Source organism: Dysidea avara, chromosome 7 (genome assembly GCF_963678975.1).
Source record: "Dysidea avara chromosome 7, odDysAvar1.4, whole genome shotgun sequence".
NCBI classification, from domain to species: domain Eukaryota; kingdom Metazoa; phylum Porifera; class Demospongiae; order Dictyoceratida; family Dysideidae; genus Dysidea; species Dysidea avara.
The window spans coordinates 38,816,962-38,834,055 of NC_089278.1; the positions used below are offsets into that span (position 1 = coordinate 38,816,962).

General features: G+C 40.8%; 1 protein-coding gene across 1 annotated transcript in view; it reads left to right on the forward strand.

Moving 5' to 3' along the window:
• The window catches only part of LOC136260021 (F-actin-monooxygenase MICAL1-like), a 40,827-nt gene that overhangs the window by 674 nt on the left and 23,059 nt on the right, over positions 1 to 17,094 (forward strand). Inside the window, exons 2-8 of the mRNA XM_066053612.1 lie at positions 291 to 754; positions 9,731 to 9,847; positions 11,172 to 11,306; positions 11,701 to 11,943; positions 13,086 to 13,143; positions 13,195 to 13,229; positions 15,315 to 15,471. Of these exons, the coding sequence (XP_065909684.1) occupies positions 291 to 754; positions 9,731 to 9,847; positions 11,172 to 11,306; positions 11,701 to 11,943; positions 13,086 to 13,143; positions 13,195 to 13,229; positions 15,315 to 15,471 (1,209 nt within the window). The remainder of the gene's footprint in view (positions 1 to 290; positions 755 to 9,730; positions 9,848 to 11,171; positions 11,307 to 11,700; positions 11,944 to 13,085; positions 13,144 to 13,194; positions 13,230 to 15,314; positions 15,472 to 17,094) is intronic.

The following is a 17,094-nucleotide window of genomic DNA, read 5'->3' on the forward strand; positions in this document are numbered from 1 at the left end:
ATCTGACTGTGATCACATGAGACTGAGGACTATATTGTATGTACTAAATTATCTCATTTAATAGTGATGATTCTTTATATGTGTTATGGGTCTTCCACACACATCCAATCCTATAACAGAAACAGAAAGGATCTGCTAAGCTTGTTGTGGCTCTTTTCACAACAATATAGTTTTTGTCAATTTGTAGTATCACCAATATAGGTAGATGTGTGAGGAAAGACCTGTTTTGATAATTCACTAATCCTATTGTGTAGTATGGTGATTTGATCACAGGCTATTCCTTCCTGCAGGTATAAGATCACTACAGACAATCCTACTGAAGGTCAGTTTAATCCTCGGCGTTGAGATCCACATGGGCGTGTCCTATGAGGATATACGAGAGCCACAAGACTCATCCGAAGGGTGGGGCATCACCATGGAGCCCAGTGATCACCCGGTAACTAAGAGAACATTTGATGCTGTCATCGGCTGTGAAGGGACCAGATATTGTCTCAAGGGATTTGACAGGAAAGAGTTTCGTGGTAAACTGGCGCTGGCTATCACAGCAAACTTCATAAACCGCAACACAGAACAGGAGGCTGCTGTTGAAGAGATCAGTGGAGTGGCATTCATCTTTAACCAGAAGTTCTTCAAGGACTTGAAGGCTGAAATGGACATAGAGTTAGAGAACATCGTATACTACAAAGATGATACTCATTATTTTGTCATGACAGCTAAGAAGGATAGTCTGATAAGGAAGGGTGTGATCTTACAGGTAATAAGTTGTATGGCTTCTATAGTGGGTATGTTGGGAAGATGTGTGTGGGTGTGTTGACCTAAGCATCACGAAGGTGTTGTTGTTTCATAATGTGATAATATCAATAGGAAATGATGGAGAAGTGCAGGCAGTTTTGGTTTTAATAAATCACTGGAGTTCACTTCTGTTTAGTGAATCAACCACAACATTTTCACCTTGACAGACTGCCACATGTTTTATGAAAATTAAAAAGTTTGGTCTGGCCAGGTGGCTAAACCATCTAATATATAGTACATGTGCTTTATTCCTTACAATATTTCACTAAAGACAAATTTATTTACACTATTCAAAAGTACTGTATTACTCTTTCTGCACTTAATTGTGGCCCTCTCACTACCTGTTATTTGATGTTTAGGACAATAAGCAGTTCAGCAGTACTAAATCATTGTGCATGTGGTGTGTGCGTGTGCGCGTGCTTGCGTGTGCATGAGCTACTATGTTGAGTATCCAGTCAGATACATTGTTGGTGCCGTTCTCTTCTGTATTTGTGACTTCCTGGTCAGGTTATGTAATAGTATTACTTTTGCAGTAATATGACGAGAGTAACGTTTAATAATTACCAGAGCAATGGCAAGAAATTGGTTGTCTGTTTGTGGATGGATGGCAGGAGCTTTTGTAGCATATAGGCTTCCCCATACAGGTCTAAATGTATTTTAGCTACTAGCCACTATAGCCACTGATCTGATACGGTCAGTAAGGCTATATCTAATTCATGGATTATATTAGGTAATTCATAGATTACCAATTGTCTAGTAATTTTGTGTTTAGTGTTATTGTATTGGTGAGAAGTGTTATTGTAATAGTGAGAAATGTTATACCAAATATCTGTTCCTTGTCATGTGTACTAATATGGTACAAGTGGTAAGGGTTGTGTATTGAGAAGGCTTTACAGAGACTAGAGGATATTCAAATTTTCAGGGGACAATTTCTGTATTAGGATTCTGTTGTCTACACAAAAGCTACTCAAGTGACACCATCCTTGACAAGTTTTTTTTTTTTTTCAGAGACCTGTTGACCCCCGATAAATGTGTTGAGGCCTTACAAGTTCTACAAAATTGAAGCTACAAATTAACAGGATGTCGTGGGGTAGAGGGATATGTTAGGGACCATTTGTCAATGGGATTCACCGGAGCTGTTAGTGTACTATGTAATAAGTTATCAGCTTGTGGTGTGGTCACTATTCCATTGTGGGTAGGTGATAGCAACACGTACACCTAGTACTAATCATATTTGGTGGCTGGTGTGATAGGATTTATGGTGATAAAATAGCAAATTTGTTACTATATTAGCTAATGCTGCTCATTTGCCTGCTATAAATAGCCTCTTAGTTGGAGACAACACTACCAATGACATCAAGATAATAGATAGCCATGTCATAAGGTGTCTAGTCCAAGGGAGTTAGTGTACAACCTGTACATGTTTACTATAACAAGGTTATCTTATTATGGGGGAACTGTACCTGATAATGTGTAACATATCAACTTGATAACATGTTAAACTACTGGTGATAATAAACACACCGGGAAGGTACTATGTTAGTCAAATGATGACAAAATTGGCTTTGTGATAACTAACAAACTGGTTGTCTTGTTACACACAAACTAGCAGTGGTTTAAGAGTACAGCTCATGTCTCAACCAACCAAACGATATGTCATAAGCCCCTTTATGATTTGTGACTTTCACCTTCTAATGTTGGAATTGTGGGCTAACTGAACTGGTCATATTCAGTAACACAGTTATACTGGCTTACAGGTCTTACTCACTGCTACACTGGCTTTACCACACTGTGTGCAAGTGTGTATGGAAATACGCATGTGTCGAGAAGCTAATACAGATAAGACAAAGCAAGTGCTGTATTAGTCTCAAGACCCCCCCCCCCCAGGTGCTGTATTTTTGTATACACAACATAGGCAGTGCTTTAAGTACTTTCTGAGTCATCTTGTTCAGAATATGCTTAAACTGCTTCAGTTTTCACCATCAGAGGCTATCAGTAAGTTTCTAGTCATAGTTTGGCTAGTGATTAAGATTTACATTGCTGATCAATTGTGCTGTGGGATTGTTTTTGTAACATTCCTGTACCATATCTTTCACATAACTACATTTGGTGTACTGTATTTGCCCAATTATCAACATAGCTGTACTGTTATCCTCGTGTGTTAATCAATAACATGACAGAGGAGCTGTAGCAACAAGATCTGCTTTATGCCAGTGGGTATAGTAGATTTGGCTAGAAGGGCAATACCATGATGGGGGTAGGGCAGGCCCAACCCAGCTTCCCGATTGCTTGATCCTATGCATCATGTGAGCATTTTGGAGCATAAAACTATGCTATCTGTTTGGGAGCTGGTTGCAGGCAGTATGGTGTATAACTGCAGTTCAGGTCGTTCCAGTAGTTAGCAGTGCTGGAACAAGCTGAATCCGAGATACCACCCAAAGAACCTTAAATGTCCCCTACCACCTCTGGCCTTTCCCAGTTAGTTGCGAATTCTGGCCAATTCCAAGAGTATCTCTTATCAGCCGGCCTTGATCTTTCTGTGCACTCTAGTAATCAGTTACAACTTGCCAGTATAGTTTGCATAGGACAATTTTATAATTACAAAATGCGTTTCAATAAAAGAAAACTATAAGTCGCTAGTTACTATGAGTGTGTATGAGTCAGTGTTAGTGTTATCTGGTGCTAGCTGTAGCTAGCTACTGATTCCAGCTGTCAGGCAGGAGGACTGGATAACCGGGCAATGTTAGTTGGGGGCAGCTTGATGTATATCGGGTATGCCAAGCTCCTCCATCTTCCTAGAAGCTTTATTGTGGCATCCCACGAGTATTTGAGAGGGTTTATCCATTCCTCTGAAAGCTTGATGAAACTCAGCAGTAAAATCACTCTGGGTAAAGAGCACTCCGTAGTGTACTGGAATAGCTGGCCTACTCTGTTGCTTCTTATTACCAGCCATGCACATGGCTGCCACAGACATAGGAGCCACCTGCTTACCTAAACTGTTGTCTCATGCCTGAGTGGGTCCATCTTTGATTTCTTCAAGAGGACCTTATGTATGAGGATTTTGATATCGGAAAAGGTTATGTTGCAGGCTGCGTTGTGGCTGGACACAGATTTCCCCATACCTGAAGAATCCAAAGAAGCGCAGCATCACAATCCCCCCCATAGCACTGTCGTCTGTAAGGAGCTCTATTTCCCATGATTCCTTGATTGTGCATAGTATCTCCAGAGTAATTGGGATTTTTCATTGGGGCTGGGTAGGATTGGTGCAATCCTTATGTCTTTTAAAACCTGTGTCGGACATAGCATCTCTGCAATCTTACGGTCCTTTGCCCCCTTGCTAAATCTAGAGTTGGCATACTGCTGCTGCTAGATATACCTTTATTGAGCTGGTAGCAAAGCATTTATTTGCCAGGCATAGTGTATTTTCTTCAACTGGAAAGGGGGGTAATGAGAGACTACTACATAACTCTAAATAATGTTACTGTCCTGCAGAGTATGTTTTCACTTGTTCCACAAAGTGCTACACTGAGGCGCTGTCCATTCCAGCCTGGAGATGATTACCAGAGTTCCGGGATGTGAGCCAGTTGCTTGTTGGCTTGCAGGAATAGGGAGTGGAAGGTAACCAATTTGTATCTTGACAGTGCATCAGCTGAGGTATTGTGGACTCTTGGAATGTGTTTGGCAGTGACACAGAGATGCTGTCTTGCTTGGATAAAGGCCAGACATCTCATCATTCACCGTTCCAGCTGGTTCTTCTGATCAGGATGTCTGCTGTCTGATCTGGGCAGGACTTTGCATCCCCTCCATTTGGCACCCCAGAGTAGTAGCTACCACAATGACTATCATGGCGAGTTCTTTCACTGTGATGTGGGATTGGCTGAAGCTGCCATTGCACGCTACTTGGAACCACTCCCTGTCTAACAGCGTGCCACATCCCAATATATCTGCGGTGATAACTCCACTCAGAATTTGCTTCTTCAGGGTGGTCAGTGTGGAAACACCATTCCATGTCTGAGCAAATTGGTGCCACCTCTCTATATCTGAGTGGGCATTGACATTTAGTCAGACTTCGTCATTCATCTCTCTTTTTATGAAAGTGAGATCAAAGTTAACCATGTAATGAATGATCGCCCTGAGCGTACAGCTTTGCAGGTGTGGTTTAACAAGCCTGCAATGGACTGCAGGTGTTTCTGAATACAATTCTTTTTGTCATGCCAGGTGTCAAGTAGTTCTTGTAATTCCTGTATTTTTTGTGTGGCAGCCTGATCACTTTGGCTACTGTGTTGCATTCCTAAGAACGTGATCTTGGAGGAGGGGCCAGCCATTTTTTTGGTCTCATTGGGAAGACTGGCATTTTCGTACATGTACTCCATGATTGTTCTGTCTGTCTGATGATGCTGGACCCATCGTCCAGGTAATGTCCAACCCGAGATCCCCAAGTATCATCCATTACAAGGCATCTGCCACTGCAGAGAAATTGATCAGAGTGGATCCCAGACCAAACGTAGTACCTTGTTGACGTAGACATTTCCTTCCCACTGCATGCCCAAGAGGCGGTTGTCTTCCAGAGCCACAGGAACGTTGCAGTACGCCTACTAGGTGTCCATTTTTCCTAGTAGCCCAGCTTCAGATCTGCTCTACCATGTCTGTTACTGAGAGGTAGTACAAGCCTTGGTGATCCTATCATTTATGCTATGGTCTTCATGTGCAGAATCAGTCACCAGTGGTTGGGCCTGCCCTTTTAGGAATCACCCCAAAGGGGCTGATGTGCGCCTTCAGCTGTTTTGAGTCAAACAGCATTCTGCTGTGTACTATGCTGTGCCCTCCTGTAGTTCCCCCTTGAGGTAGGTAGACGACAGCTCTGTGGGACTCCACTGACAGCATATTTTTACGGGAACTCTTTAGGAGGGATGTTTCTCTCTGGAAACCAATCTTGAAGCCTTCTGTAAATCCCCATAGAATCCAAGTGGCAAACTTCTGATCATTGTGTTTGGTGAGGTGGGTTCACCTGAAGTGTACCTTAACTGGGGTAACTATGGGGCCATAGGATGGCTGGGTTGATGCTCTCCCTTCACATCGGTCCAAGGCGAGGAGTTGTTCCAGTTGTTCCATGTAAGGGTAGCCTGGAACGAAACATTACCCCGGCTCCCCCTGGCATGGATTGGGACTAGCTAGTTGTGAACTATGGAGTACCCTCCTTGTCTCCTTCAGGAGTCTTTCCCTTTTTTATCTTGTCTTATATCTTTAATTTAGTTTTATTTATTCATATTTTTTTTTGTTTGTTGTCTTAATCAGTACTGAGATTAATTAAATGATCAGACATATGAATTTTAAACATTAAAGCCTAGAAATGATGTTATTGTATTCGCCTATTACATGTAGGGTCACTTTACAGGCCTGCCTGACCACTAGTCATACTGTCCCAGTGACTTCTTGGGGCAGAATGAGGCAGGTGGTCTTTGTGGCATCTCTGGCACTTGTGCAGGAACTTGCATCTTCAAATCTGCATACCCCATTGTTTCTGTTAAATTTATTGCAGTAGGGGTTGTCCTCCTTTGGTGAAGCACTCACTGGTCTAGACCACTTGGTGGAGGGCCCAAAGGGCACTCTTCTGCCTCATGATCAATTGACAGGCATTGTTCACACCAGCCTCCACTGAGCAATCCGAAGCTCCTTGAATAGATACTAGAGTCGACCTTGGCCCAGGATTCTCTTCCTGTAGTTCTGGTCATATACAACCCATGATGTGCTTGGCATGGCAAGCTGTAGACAGCAAGGTCGGCCACTTTCTCAGGTTGTTGGGACACCACGACTGTTGTATAAAGCATGAAGCACTGCCAAAATACAAAAATCAGGGATATGTCTGCAGTGTGCACCCTACTGACTAAACTGCTGACTAAGCACTATTTCATCCTCCATTGTAAATTGCCTCCCTTGTTTGCTGATTCCTCTGGCTGAGGGAGCTCATTGAAGTCCATGTCATAGTCACCTACCAGCATCTTTAGTTGAGGCAGCCAGGGGAGCTCCAGTCCAACATAGACTATCGTACTAGTGGCCCCTTGACTACCATTTTCATTTGGTTTTTCCCATTCTGTTATGTTTAGCTGTACCAGCGAAGTTCCCTGTGGGTTATTCCATCCCACTGTGGAGAAACTTGGAAGATGCCATTGCAATGTGTGGGGGCCGAGATTGGCCAAGCTGGGCATTGCTGCCACTGTTCTGGTGTTAACACCCAAGTTCTCCAGTTGTAAAAGGGATGGCATCTGCCCCACTGTCTACCTGCAATGGGTCGTAAAGGTGGGTATCCATACAATATTTCATTATTATTTTGTACTAATCTTTGCAAGTGGGCTGCCGCATGCCTCCTGCCAGGTAGAGAGTCTTTGGATAATTCCCGCTAGACCAACTGCCTTTCTATTACCTTTCTATTACCTTTTATGTCAATAATGTCATGTTATGATGTCATCCCCCCTCCCCCAAAGTTTAAAAAAATTTAAGCAGGGAGAGGTACAAACGCTTATGTTGCTCCTTCTTAAGGTCCAATTAGCCTCCTCAATAGCAGTGAGTGGTCCCATATGGCTAGAGGCACCTTCTCTTTATCCTGAAGTACTGTTGACCATCACAGTACCCTCCCACAGGTTACGATGGGAGAGATTAGGTGTGCTCCTAGTCCACTTTTTGTTTACTTAGACACAGTTAGTCAAAGCAAGAGGGGACATAACTGTACATCCTGTCATTGACTCAGTACTAGTGCTGTGACCCCAGTTGGTGCAGGACCTAGAGCATCCTTGGGCAGGGCCTTATGTCTAGTGTGGGGTGACAAATCAAATTCTGATGAGAGGTCCAGAGGCTTTCTAAGGTACTTCACATATTGAACTCCTTGCCTGCTGAAGAAAGATATTGGTACATTATATTTGGAGCTTGGGTCAATTGTCATGCGGTGTGGATGGGTAATGTTGAAGCTGCGGGGCTTTGGCCGGTCAGTGTGATGCCAGGAAAATGTCGTCCGAACAATATTGTAAGCAATCTATCTGGCTTGGAGGGGGAAATAGTTGCATTATGTACCCCTAGCTTCTAGTGCTATGTGGTCACTTCCTCACTTACGAGAAAGGAGAATGGGGCTAGGAGGGACCAGTTGTGCTCCACCATTCACACCCCCCTGCAAAGCAAATAGTTTTACAAGTAACGAAAAAGATTACATTACTTACAAACCTGTATTACGACTGGTAGTGACGACTGGGGACAGCATCTCCTGGGAAGTGGTTGGTGCTTTGGTTGGCATTCCAGCTTCCTGGGTTGCTCCTCAATTGATCAGCAACTCCAACAATGATTTGCTGTATGGCTTCGTCATTCAGTCTCAGCATCACTATCTGTGAAGCTGTCATGATTGTCAGTGGTGTCGTAGTAGTTGTTGGAAGGTCAGCCGATGATGTCTGTGCAGTGGTCAGGGGGGTTGAGCTGCTGCTGCTGCCGCCGCCGCTGCTGCTGCCGTTGCTGCTGCTATAATCGTTCTATTGCGACATCATGTAGGCTCTGGTTAGTCAAGATGGTCGATCAAGCTAAGCGAGATGATTATACAACTCTGAAGCATGCCTTGCATGTGATAACTAACCAGCTAGCTGGTCTTCCAGTGATACCCATCCCGAGACTTGACTCCTCAGATAGCTCTGTTTAACCTCATTTATTGGCTAGTTGGTGCTGTATGGATACTTTAGCACATTGATCCTCCCACACAAAGTACCATATAAGGGAGTAGAAAACACTTCTTCAATGGTACACAACTAGTAGAGCAGCACGGTGTGAAAATTATGTCATTTGTAAGAAACATTCCATATCAACTGTTCTCCAAACGATATTCATTTTTTGATGTAGTGTCATCGCAGACTTGACCTTTGGTGACCTTTGCAACCATTTTATACTGAATATTTGCCATTTCTGTCTTATCTCCCTGAGGCATTATTTTACACTGTTAAAACATTGTTCAAATTAAAGATGTTAATCTAAGTAACAACTTGACTTTTGTTTGAAGTCAATATCTTATTCCATTCCAAAGTTATAAAATTATTTGAATTTGTCTGCCCTTGGGGTGCAAATTACGAATGAGTAGATAACTTTATAGAAGGATTGCATGCGAAACGTATTATGATGTATTTTTGTAAAATGCTTAACAACCTGCTTGTCAGACATTTGTGTTTTTGTGAGGTATGCAAGTGAAGGCTACAGCCATTCTCAATAAGTTCACTAGGTTAGTCACTTGTATAAACAAGGATAGCCATCGTCAAAACTTTATAAAGTATTTACATTCCTGAGTGACTAATCTACAAAAAATTGATATCATGCTTGTCCGACTTAAGAGTTACTAGTTACTAAACAACACTAATGATCATAACTTAGTACCTATTGACTTCAAATAAAAACTGAGTTGTTTCTTTCAACAAGACCTTTAGTTTGAAACCATGTACAATGGTGTAAAACAATGCCTCAGGGGAATTAAAACGAAAATGGTGAATCTTCAATGTAAAAATGGCCATAAAGGTCGCCAAAGGTCAAATATGGCACTATATCCAAAAATAAATGTCATTGGAGGCACAGTGTATGTGTGTGACCAGTTTGATGCTTTTCTCACAGTGTACACAATATGATCGTATTTATGTGCTGTGTTGCTCTACTAAACTATTTTACAATTATTATATTGCTGAACTGTAGTGCTGGTAGCACACTATGTGCACCACAAGTGGTAAGTCCCTGCAATGTTGGAGTAGTTAGAGTTCACAGTATCTGTAATACTGATGGATTTTGACTTTACTCCAGACCAATTAATGATAAGATTTTTGTATAGCATGTGACCTTATTTGGTGAATGGCTTAGTATGATGTGAGATTGTGTGATGTAGGGGTTTGGCTGGACTAATTATGAGGATGAATATTTCTCCATACAGGACTATCCCACCTCACAAGAGCTATTGATGAGAGACAACATCAACCTTAACAAGCTACAACAGTATGCTGTTGACGCTGCTCAGTTCTCTACAGATCTGCCGAATCTCGAGTTTGCTGTGAGTAATGACTTGGTGATATTTGTATGGGGAAGAGTATCTAACTGACCCCAGTATAACCTGTACAAACACACTGTCCCCAGTATAACCTGTACAAACACACTGTCCCCAGTATAGCTTGTACAAACACACTGTCCCCAGTATAGCCTGTACAAACACACTGTCCCCAGTATAACCGGTTATACTGGTAACAGTGAGGTTATACTGGGGACAGTGTGTTTGTACAGGTTATCTGTACAAACACTGTACAAATACACTGTCCCCAGTATAGCCTGTACAAACACACTGTCCCCAGTATAACCTGTACAAACACACTGTCCCCAGTATAACCGGTTATACTGGTAACAGTGAGGTTATACTGGGGACAGTGTGTTTGTACAGGTTATCTGTACAAACACTGTACAAATACACTGTCCCCAGTATAGCCTGTACAAACACACTGTCCCCAGTATAACCTGTACAAACACACTGTCCCCAGTATAACCTGTACAAACACACTGTCACCTGTATAACCGGTTATACTGGTAACAGTGAGGTTATACTGGGGACAGTGTGTTTGTACAGGTTATCTGTACAAACACTGTACAAACACACTGTCCCCAGTATAACCTGTACAAACACACTGTCACCTGTATAACCGGTTATACTGGTAACAGTGAGGTTATACACACTGTCCCCAGTATAGCCTGTACCACTCTACTGGTAATAGAAAAGTGTTGATAGCCCTTTATTCTGAGAACACTGAGAGTGTTACAAACAAGCCTTTACTTTAGTTACATCTCCCTGTATTCACAGGCTTTATAGTGGGATAGTATTCCGGCACAGAATAATGACATTGCATTTGGAAAATGGCAATCTCTATTTGGGTACTCTAATATTTTATATTTTCAATCCTATGGGTGGTCAATGAAGATCAATTGTTTGTGTAATCCAAAAAGAAAATATCACAGTAAATCCTACTAGCTAGTATAGTGAAATAAGCAGAATTTGAACTTATTTATGCTAATTACAAATTCTTGGCTGGTTGTCTAAGCTAGTAGAAATATTACTCTATTAATGACCTAGTACCCATACCTGATCATTGCACCTCAATATAGGTTTCATTAATCTCATCAAACCATATATTTGCTTCAGTACTCAAAAATATAAGAGCACCCCAAAAAGAAATTACCGTGACATCATGGAAAAGGCTAATGACAATGTTCAATCCAGCCTCACATACAAAATGATAGTAATATTATGAGCTATTTGTACCTACACCTGTTTATTTGTCAATTAGTCTCATTGTCACTTGTGTATCGTGATGCTGTTATCCTATTTATAGCCTGGTAACCGGGGGCAACCAGATGTGGCATTGTTTGACTTCACTAGCTTGTTTCAGGCAGAACACTCATCTCGTATCATTCGTCGCTATGGCAAGACCTTGTTGTTGATGTTAGCTGGTGATAGTTTACTAGAGGTAATAACTCTATATAATGCACACCTCTGTATATATGGTACTGCTCAAACGCAATGTCTTGGGAGAGTGCTAGCAATACTCACTAAATTAAAAGGCGTGGCACCCATTTCGCTCATTCGTTTGGGATGGGATGCTTGCGAACAAAACGGGTGCTACATCCTTTAACTAACAAAACAGGTGCTACATCCTTTAACTAGCAAGTTTTTTAATTGATTACACTTATGCTTGAGCAGTACTGTAGTTGTATCTGCAAAAATACAATCCCATTTGATATCATTGTGTGTCTTGTTCTCTGTGGACACATGAGTAGACCCACTGAGATAATTGGTTAACAATATATGACTAAATTGTGTAATGTGCATTATCCAGTTGTACTCTTATTATTGCTCACCAGCCATTCTGGCCAACCGGCACTGGACTTGCTCGAGGTTTCCTTGGAGCTCTAGATGCTGCCTGGATGATAAGGGAGATGGCAGCTAAGAAGCCCTCTCTGCAACTTCTCAGTGAGAGAGAAAGCATCTATCAGTTGTTATCCCAGACCACACCTGATAAAATGTGTCGTAATATTAAGACATACACCATTGATCCTGCCTCACGATATCATCGACTGAATCTTCGTACCATCTCACCACATCAGGTACTGGAGCTGTCACATGTTATATTGTATGCTTTGGGAGGGGCAGAAATAGGGGGGGTGAGGGAATTCCAGACCAGCTTGGATGGCTCCCCAGCCAGACTACAAGTTGTGTAGGGATCAAGTCACCACCAGCCGGTCTGGTACAATTTTAAGTTATTGTGACTACACCCCCTAACTGGTGTAGTGGGTCAGTAGTGTGGCATGCTAACACTTGGGAACAACCAGTAGTGTTAGCAGCTGATTGTCAAGCTGATATACTTATACCACCAAGTGCTAAGTATATAATTCAGTTGAAATTATGTCATGAAAAAATTAATGTATACAAGAACTACAAACATGTCCTAACTGGTAGGGATGCCACGATAGTCGTGTCACAAGACATGTTGTGACATAAAGCTCTATGATATGACATAGGCTTCTTTATGTCATGACAAATATCTCCTAATACACTTTTCCATTCATTTTGATCAAATTTGATGCAATAAATATGAGAAAATTGACAAATAAGTATGAGCAATGTTGCTGATGTCATAGTTAATATTATTGCTGATAGTTAAGTTGATATTTTGAATGTTTGAATCAAAATATGTAGCTATACAGTTTTATAAGTAACAGCTTAAGTTGTGAAACTTAAAAAATTACTTATGTCATGACAAACCTCTATGACATGTGCCATAAAAATTTCTATGTCGTGGCATTCCTACTAACTGGAAATATACACAAATTGAGATACTCTAATAGAGCAGTCATTTAATGCTAATGTCTTATACTGTTTGTGTTAGAGTGCAGGATAGTATATTATAGCAGTCCAGTAGCACTCACATCTCCATGTTGTTACATGACCGATATGTTCAGAACATGTCAGATATTATTCTCTTGTGTTGGCTACACATTGTATCTTGTTGTTAGGTCCTTGTAGTAATAATAATTTTCCAGGTCAATTTATGTGCTAAGGGATACTTTGGAACCGTAACTAAGTGTCTGGAGTATGTAGGACACACACTCACTCACTACACACACACACTACATACACATACACACGCACACACACACACACACACACACTACACGCACATTGTTACAACTTTGAATCTGTGACCAACATGTGACTGGCACATGATCACTGACATGTACACTTGTAGGTTAGCAGACTGTTTGATGATAGTAAGACAAGACGATTATCATTAAAGAGAAGTATTGGTGAGTGTGTTTGTAATACCATGTGGTTGTCACCATGGTAACCACACACAGATCTGTCCACTGAACAACAGCCGGCAGTAGTAGAGGTGGGTGTGATTTGTTACCATGATAACCATAATGATTGTGTGCATTGATAATTTTATTATCATGAATGACATCATCAACTCTAGCTTGATATTTTATAGTCTGTATTGTGGTGATTGTTTCTCATCCATCAATATTGTACTTTGAGTGTGAGGGTCAAAGTGCTGTCGTGTACTGTATTTTCCATACTATACCAAATTGGCCACACTGTACTGTATGAGTTGTACAGTACAATGATGTAGAACAGTTTTATAAGGAATGTTACAAAAACAACTGGCATGTGCCTTTTAGGGTTCTGACGAGTGTGTACCCTCTGTGCCTTATCTTTCCTTTATCTTCAATCAGGCTGGTTGTTCGGTCTTCATGCAATGAAACCATATCAATACATTAATTACCCTTATCAACACTGTCCTTGAACAGCATTTTAGATACCACAAACTTCTTTAAAGTGTTTACGCTCAGTAGATACTTGTAACTGCGTTAGGTTCTATACCACACTCAGTAATGGTCTTGGTTGATTAATAAAGATCAAGCATGGAGAGACCACGCCTCTTAACACTTCATTTACTATGACAACACTTATCATTGATCTAGCTGTATTCATAATGATAGGACAGTGAAAATATGAAAGAGCCTAAAACAAGCAAGCTATCACTGTGAAGTACCTTACACTAACAGAAGTCAATGGAGCGTTTTGTTCTCTGCCCTTTACAACAAGTAGGAGCTTAGCAACACGCTTGGTGCAAGAGATTTGCTACTTATCTAATTCTATATCAGCCTTATCAGGTGTTTAGTTCACAAATTAGTTCTACCAAGAGTATATAATGGGGAGGGAGAGTATCGAACTACGCTATACGCTGTGAAAAATGAGCCCGTAAAGTCCTATGGCATCGTTCAAACGACTCGGTGATTTGTGTTGATTGGTGACTAATTACATGATTATAAGCGCAGTGGGCGCACTTTGTACATGTGACTACTGAGTGAAAGAACGGTGTACTCGAGAAAAGTATGGCACATTACACAGAGGAACTCGCCATACAAAGAGAAAGACAGAAGCAGCTAACCTGGAAAGCAAACATCAAGGTTTCATCATGGTCGAGCGAGGTCGATATTTCGATATTTCATCATGGTAAAGATTTCATCATGGTCGCCATCCCATGCCTCGCCTCGACAATTGTACTAGTTAAAGTGACACGTCTAGATGGAATTTCAGCCATTGCGATTCCATACGTACCACCCATTAAAACATTTAAGGTGTTAAATCTAAGCAATCAACAGCGGTCAGGTTTACGACAAGAAACGAAAGTATGCGGGTTACTTTACGGGCTCATTTTTCACAGCGTATAGCGTAGTTCGATACTCTCTCTCCTCTTTATATACTCTTGGTTCTACCCAAGGCTTGAAATGACTTTATCACAAAAAAAGTTGTCATTTCTGGGTGGAGGGGTATAAAAAAGCACAATGGCTTACTGAAGCCATATATGTTATAGTAAAATGAAGTAGCAATAAAAAGTAGTGAAACAAGACATAAATGATGGTATTATAGCATAGCAGCTCTGTGGGAAATTCCCTACAATGGCATGTTATAACAGTTATTTTGTTCTATGCCAAAGTAGGGATTTCCCACCGAGCTATGCTGTAGTACCATCATTCATCTCTACTTTTTATCACTTGGATCCCTACTTCATTTTTAAATTGTAGTTTGTTTGGTTTTTTGTTATAGCATACAGCTATACACGTGTGACTGTTCTATTAGGGTGACTGTTGTATTAGAGTATCTCGAGTAAACCTTTCATCTACTAGAGGGGCATGCCACTATGCAATTTTCACAGTGAAGTTAGAATTTGGTCACCTTAAAGCATCGCCTATGCTAGTGTGTACAGCATGAGGGGACGGGTCATACCATAAATAGTTTCTCCATTATATAGTCCTAATGGTTCATATATTACACATACAGTGTATTGCTAGGTAAGGTACTGCACATGTAATAATGCTTGTAGTGTGTTGTATAGTCAGTTGTGCTGTAGTACATCAATGTTACAAGTGTGATGAATTCTAGCTGTATTATAATGCCTACATACATACAGCCACTGAAGAAGCCTAAACCAGACTCGATATCTGAAGTGTTAACAGAGAATGGACAAGCAGTAGACGATGATGACATCATAACAGATGATGATGTAATGGTTAATGCTACTCTGTCACATGGCACCATCACACGTGCCTTATATGGAGATGAAGAAGGTACTTTGTGTACAGTAGTGGATACCCTACTAGTTCATATCAGTATGTTCTAATTGTGACATGCTACAGTAAACAATTTAATGTCGTGCTAGCTATACAGGTAGGCCAGCTTTGGGACTTGCCAAACTGTGAAAAAATGGTACAGCGCTCCAAAAAGGCCAGGGTGAATAAAGTTGTGTAATCAAAGATGATACCAATACACTGTCATCATTTACAACTTTTTTTTCACCCAGTCCATTTTAAAGGGCCACACCCTTTTTTACAGCTTGGCTGTTTTGGTATAATGACTGAACACATTCTCTCACAACAATTAATGGAGTGTGTTTTGTTTTCAACTATGTTACATTAGAAATGAAGAACAGTACAAGAAAGCATCTCTACAACCCACTGACCACAGAATTATCAATATGACGAGATTACCACGACAACTACCGTCAATCAACACATGTACGATAATGATAAAAGAAATGGTACACAAAGGAGGACATAGGAAAGCCCATGATGTATGTAGCTGATGCGGCCTCAAATAGGGAAGATGACAAGCCGATATCCTTAACCATAGTCAAGTTATGATTGGCTGAAGGCATCAATATATTCAGTTTAATAATAGAAAATTCAGTTATTTTAATTTGAAATGGAAGAGTTAGGGCTTGCTCTGAAAATATTTATGAGTTTGGCTATGTCTAATCAATACTGCCAAGCTGTTATGAAGGAAAAGTGAGGCTGGTTTTGGGTGATATTGTTGGACAAGATAGCCCAAACCTACATGATCCCTAAAATATATTGGTATAAATTATTAATTTAAAAATGAAGTAGAGATCTATGCAATAAAAAGTAGTGAAACAAGATATGAGTGATGGTATTACGGCATAGCTCGATGGAAAAATCCCTACATTGACATTGAACAAAATGATTGTTATAACATGCCAATGTAGGGATTTTCCCACTGAGCTATGCTGTAATACCATCATTCATCTCTTGTTTCACTACTTTTTATTGCTTGGATCCCTTAAATTAATATACTAGTTTTTTTGTTGTTTTTGTTATAGCATACAGCTATACACGTGTGACTGTTCTATTAGGGTGACTGCTGTATTAGAGTATCTTGAGCCAACCTTCACCTACCAGGGGTGTGTGTCACCAAATGTTCACTGCACTAACATTGCATTACAAATACAACTATACCAATAATAACATCAGGGTGTGGTCATTGTGGATGTCGTCTCAGTGCTCAATCATTATTAATCAACCAAGATCATTGATCTTAAACCTGTCATGAAATTACAGGTACTGAACGTAAGCACTTTAATTAGTTTGCAGTGTCTGGCCAATAAATAAATAAAAAACCTGCTACGATTAAATTCTGCGAGGTGAAGAGTGATAATTCAACAGATTTATCAAAAATTTTTACTGCTCTGAATCTAAGTACAGGCTGTATACTGCTCAAGGAAGGGAAAATTAATGCCTTAATTCATTGCATGAAGAAGGACAGCAACCTGCCTGATTGAAGATAAAAGGAAATTAATGGAACACACTCGTCAGAACCCCAAAAGGTACATCCCACTGGTGAGTCTGCTATTGTGGCATAAAATGGTGGCCGTACGCTGCTTTGTTTGGCCTCCA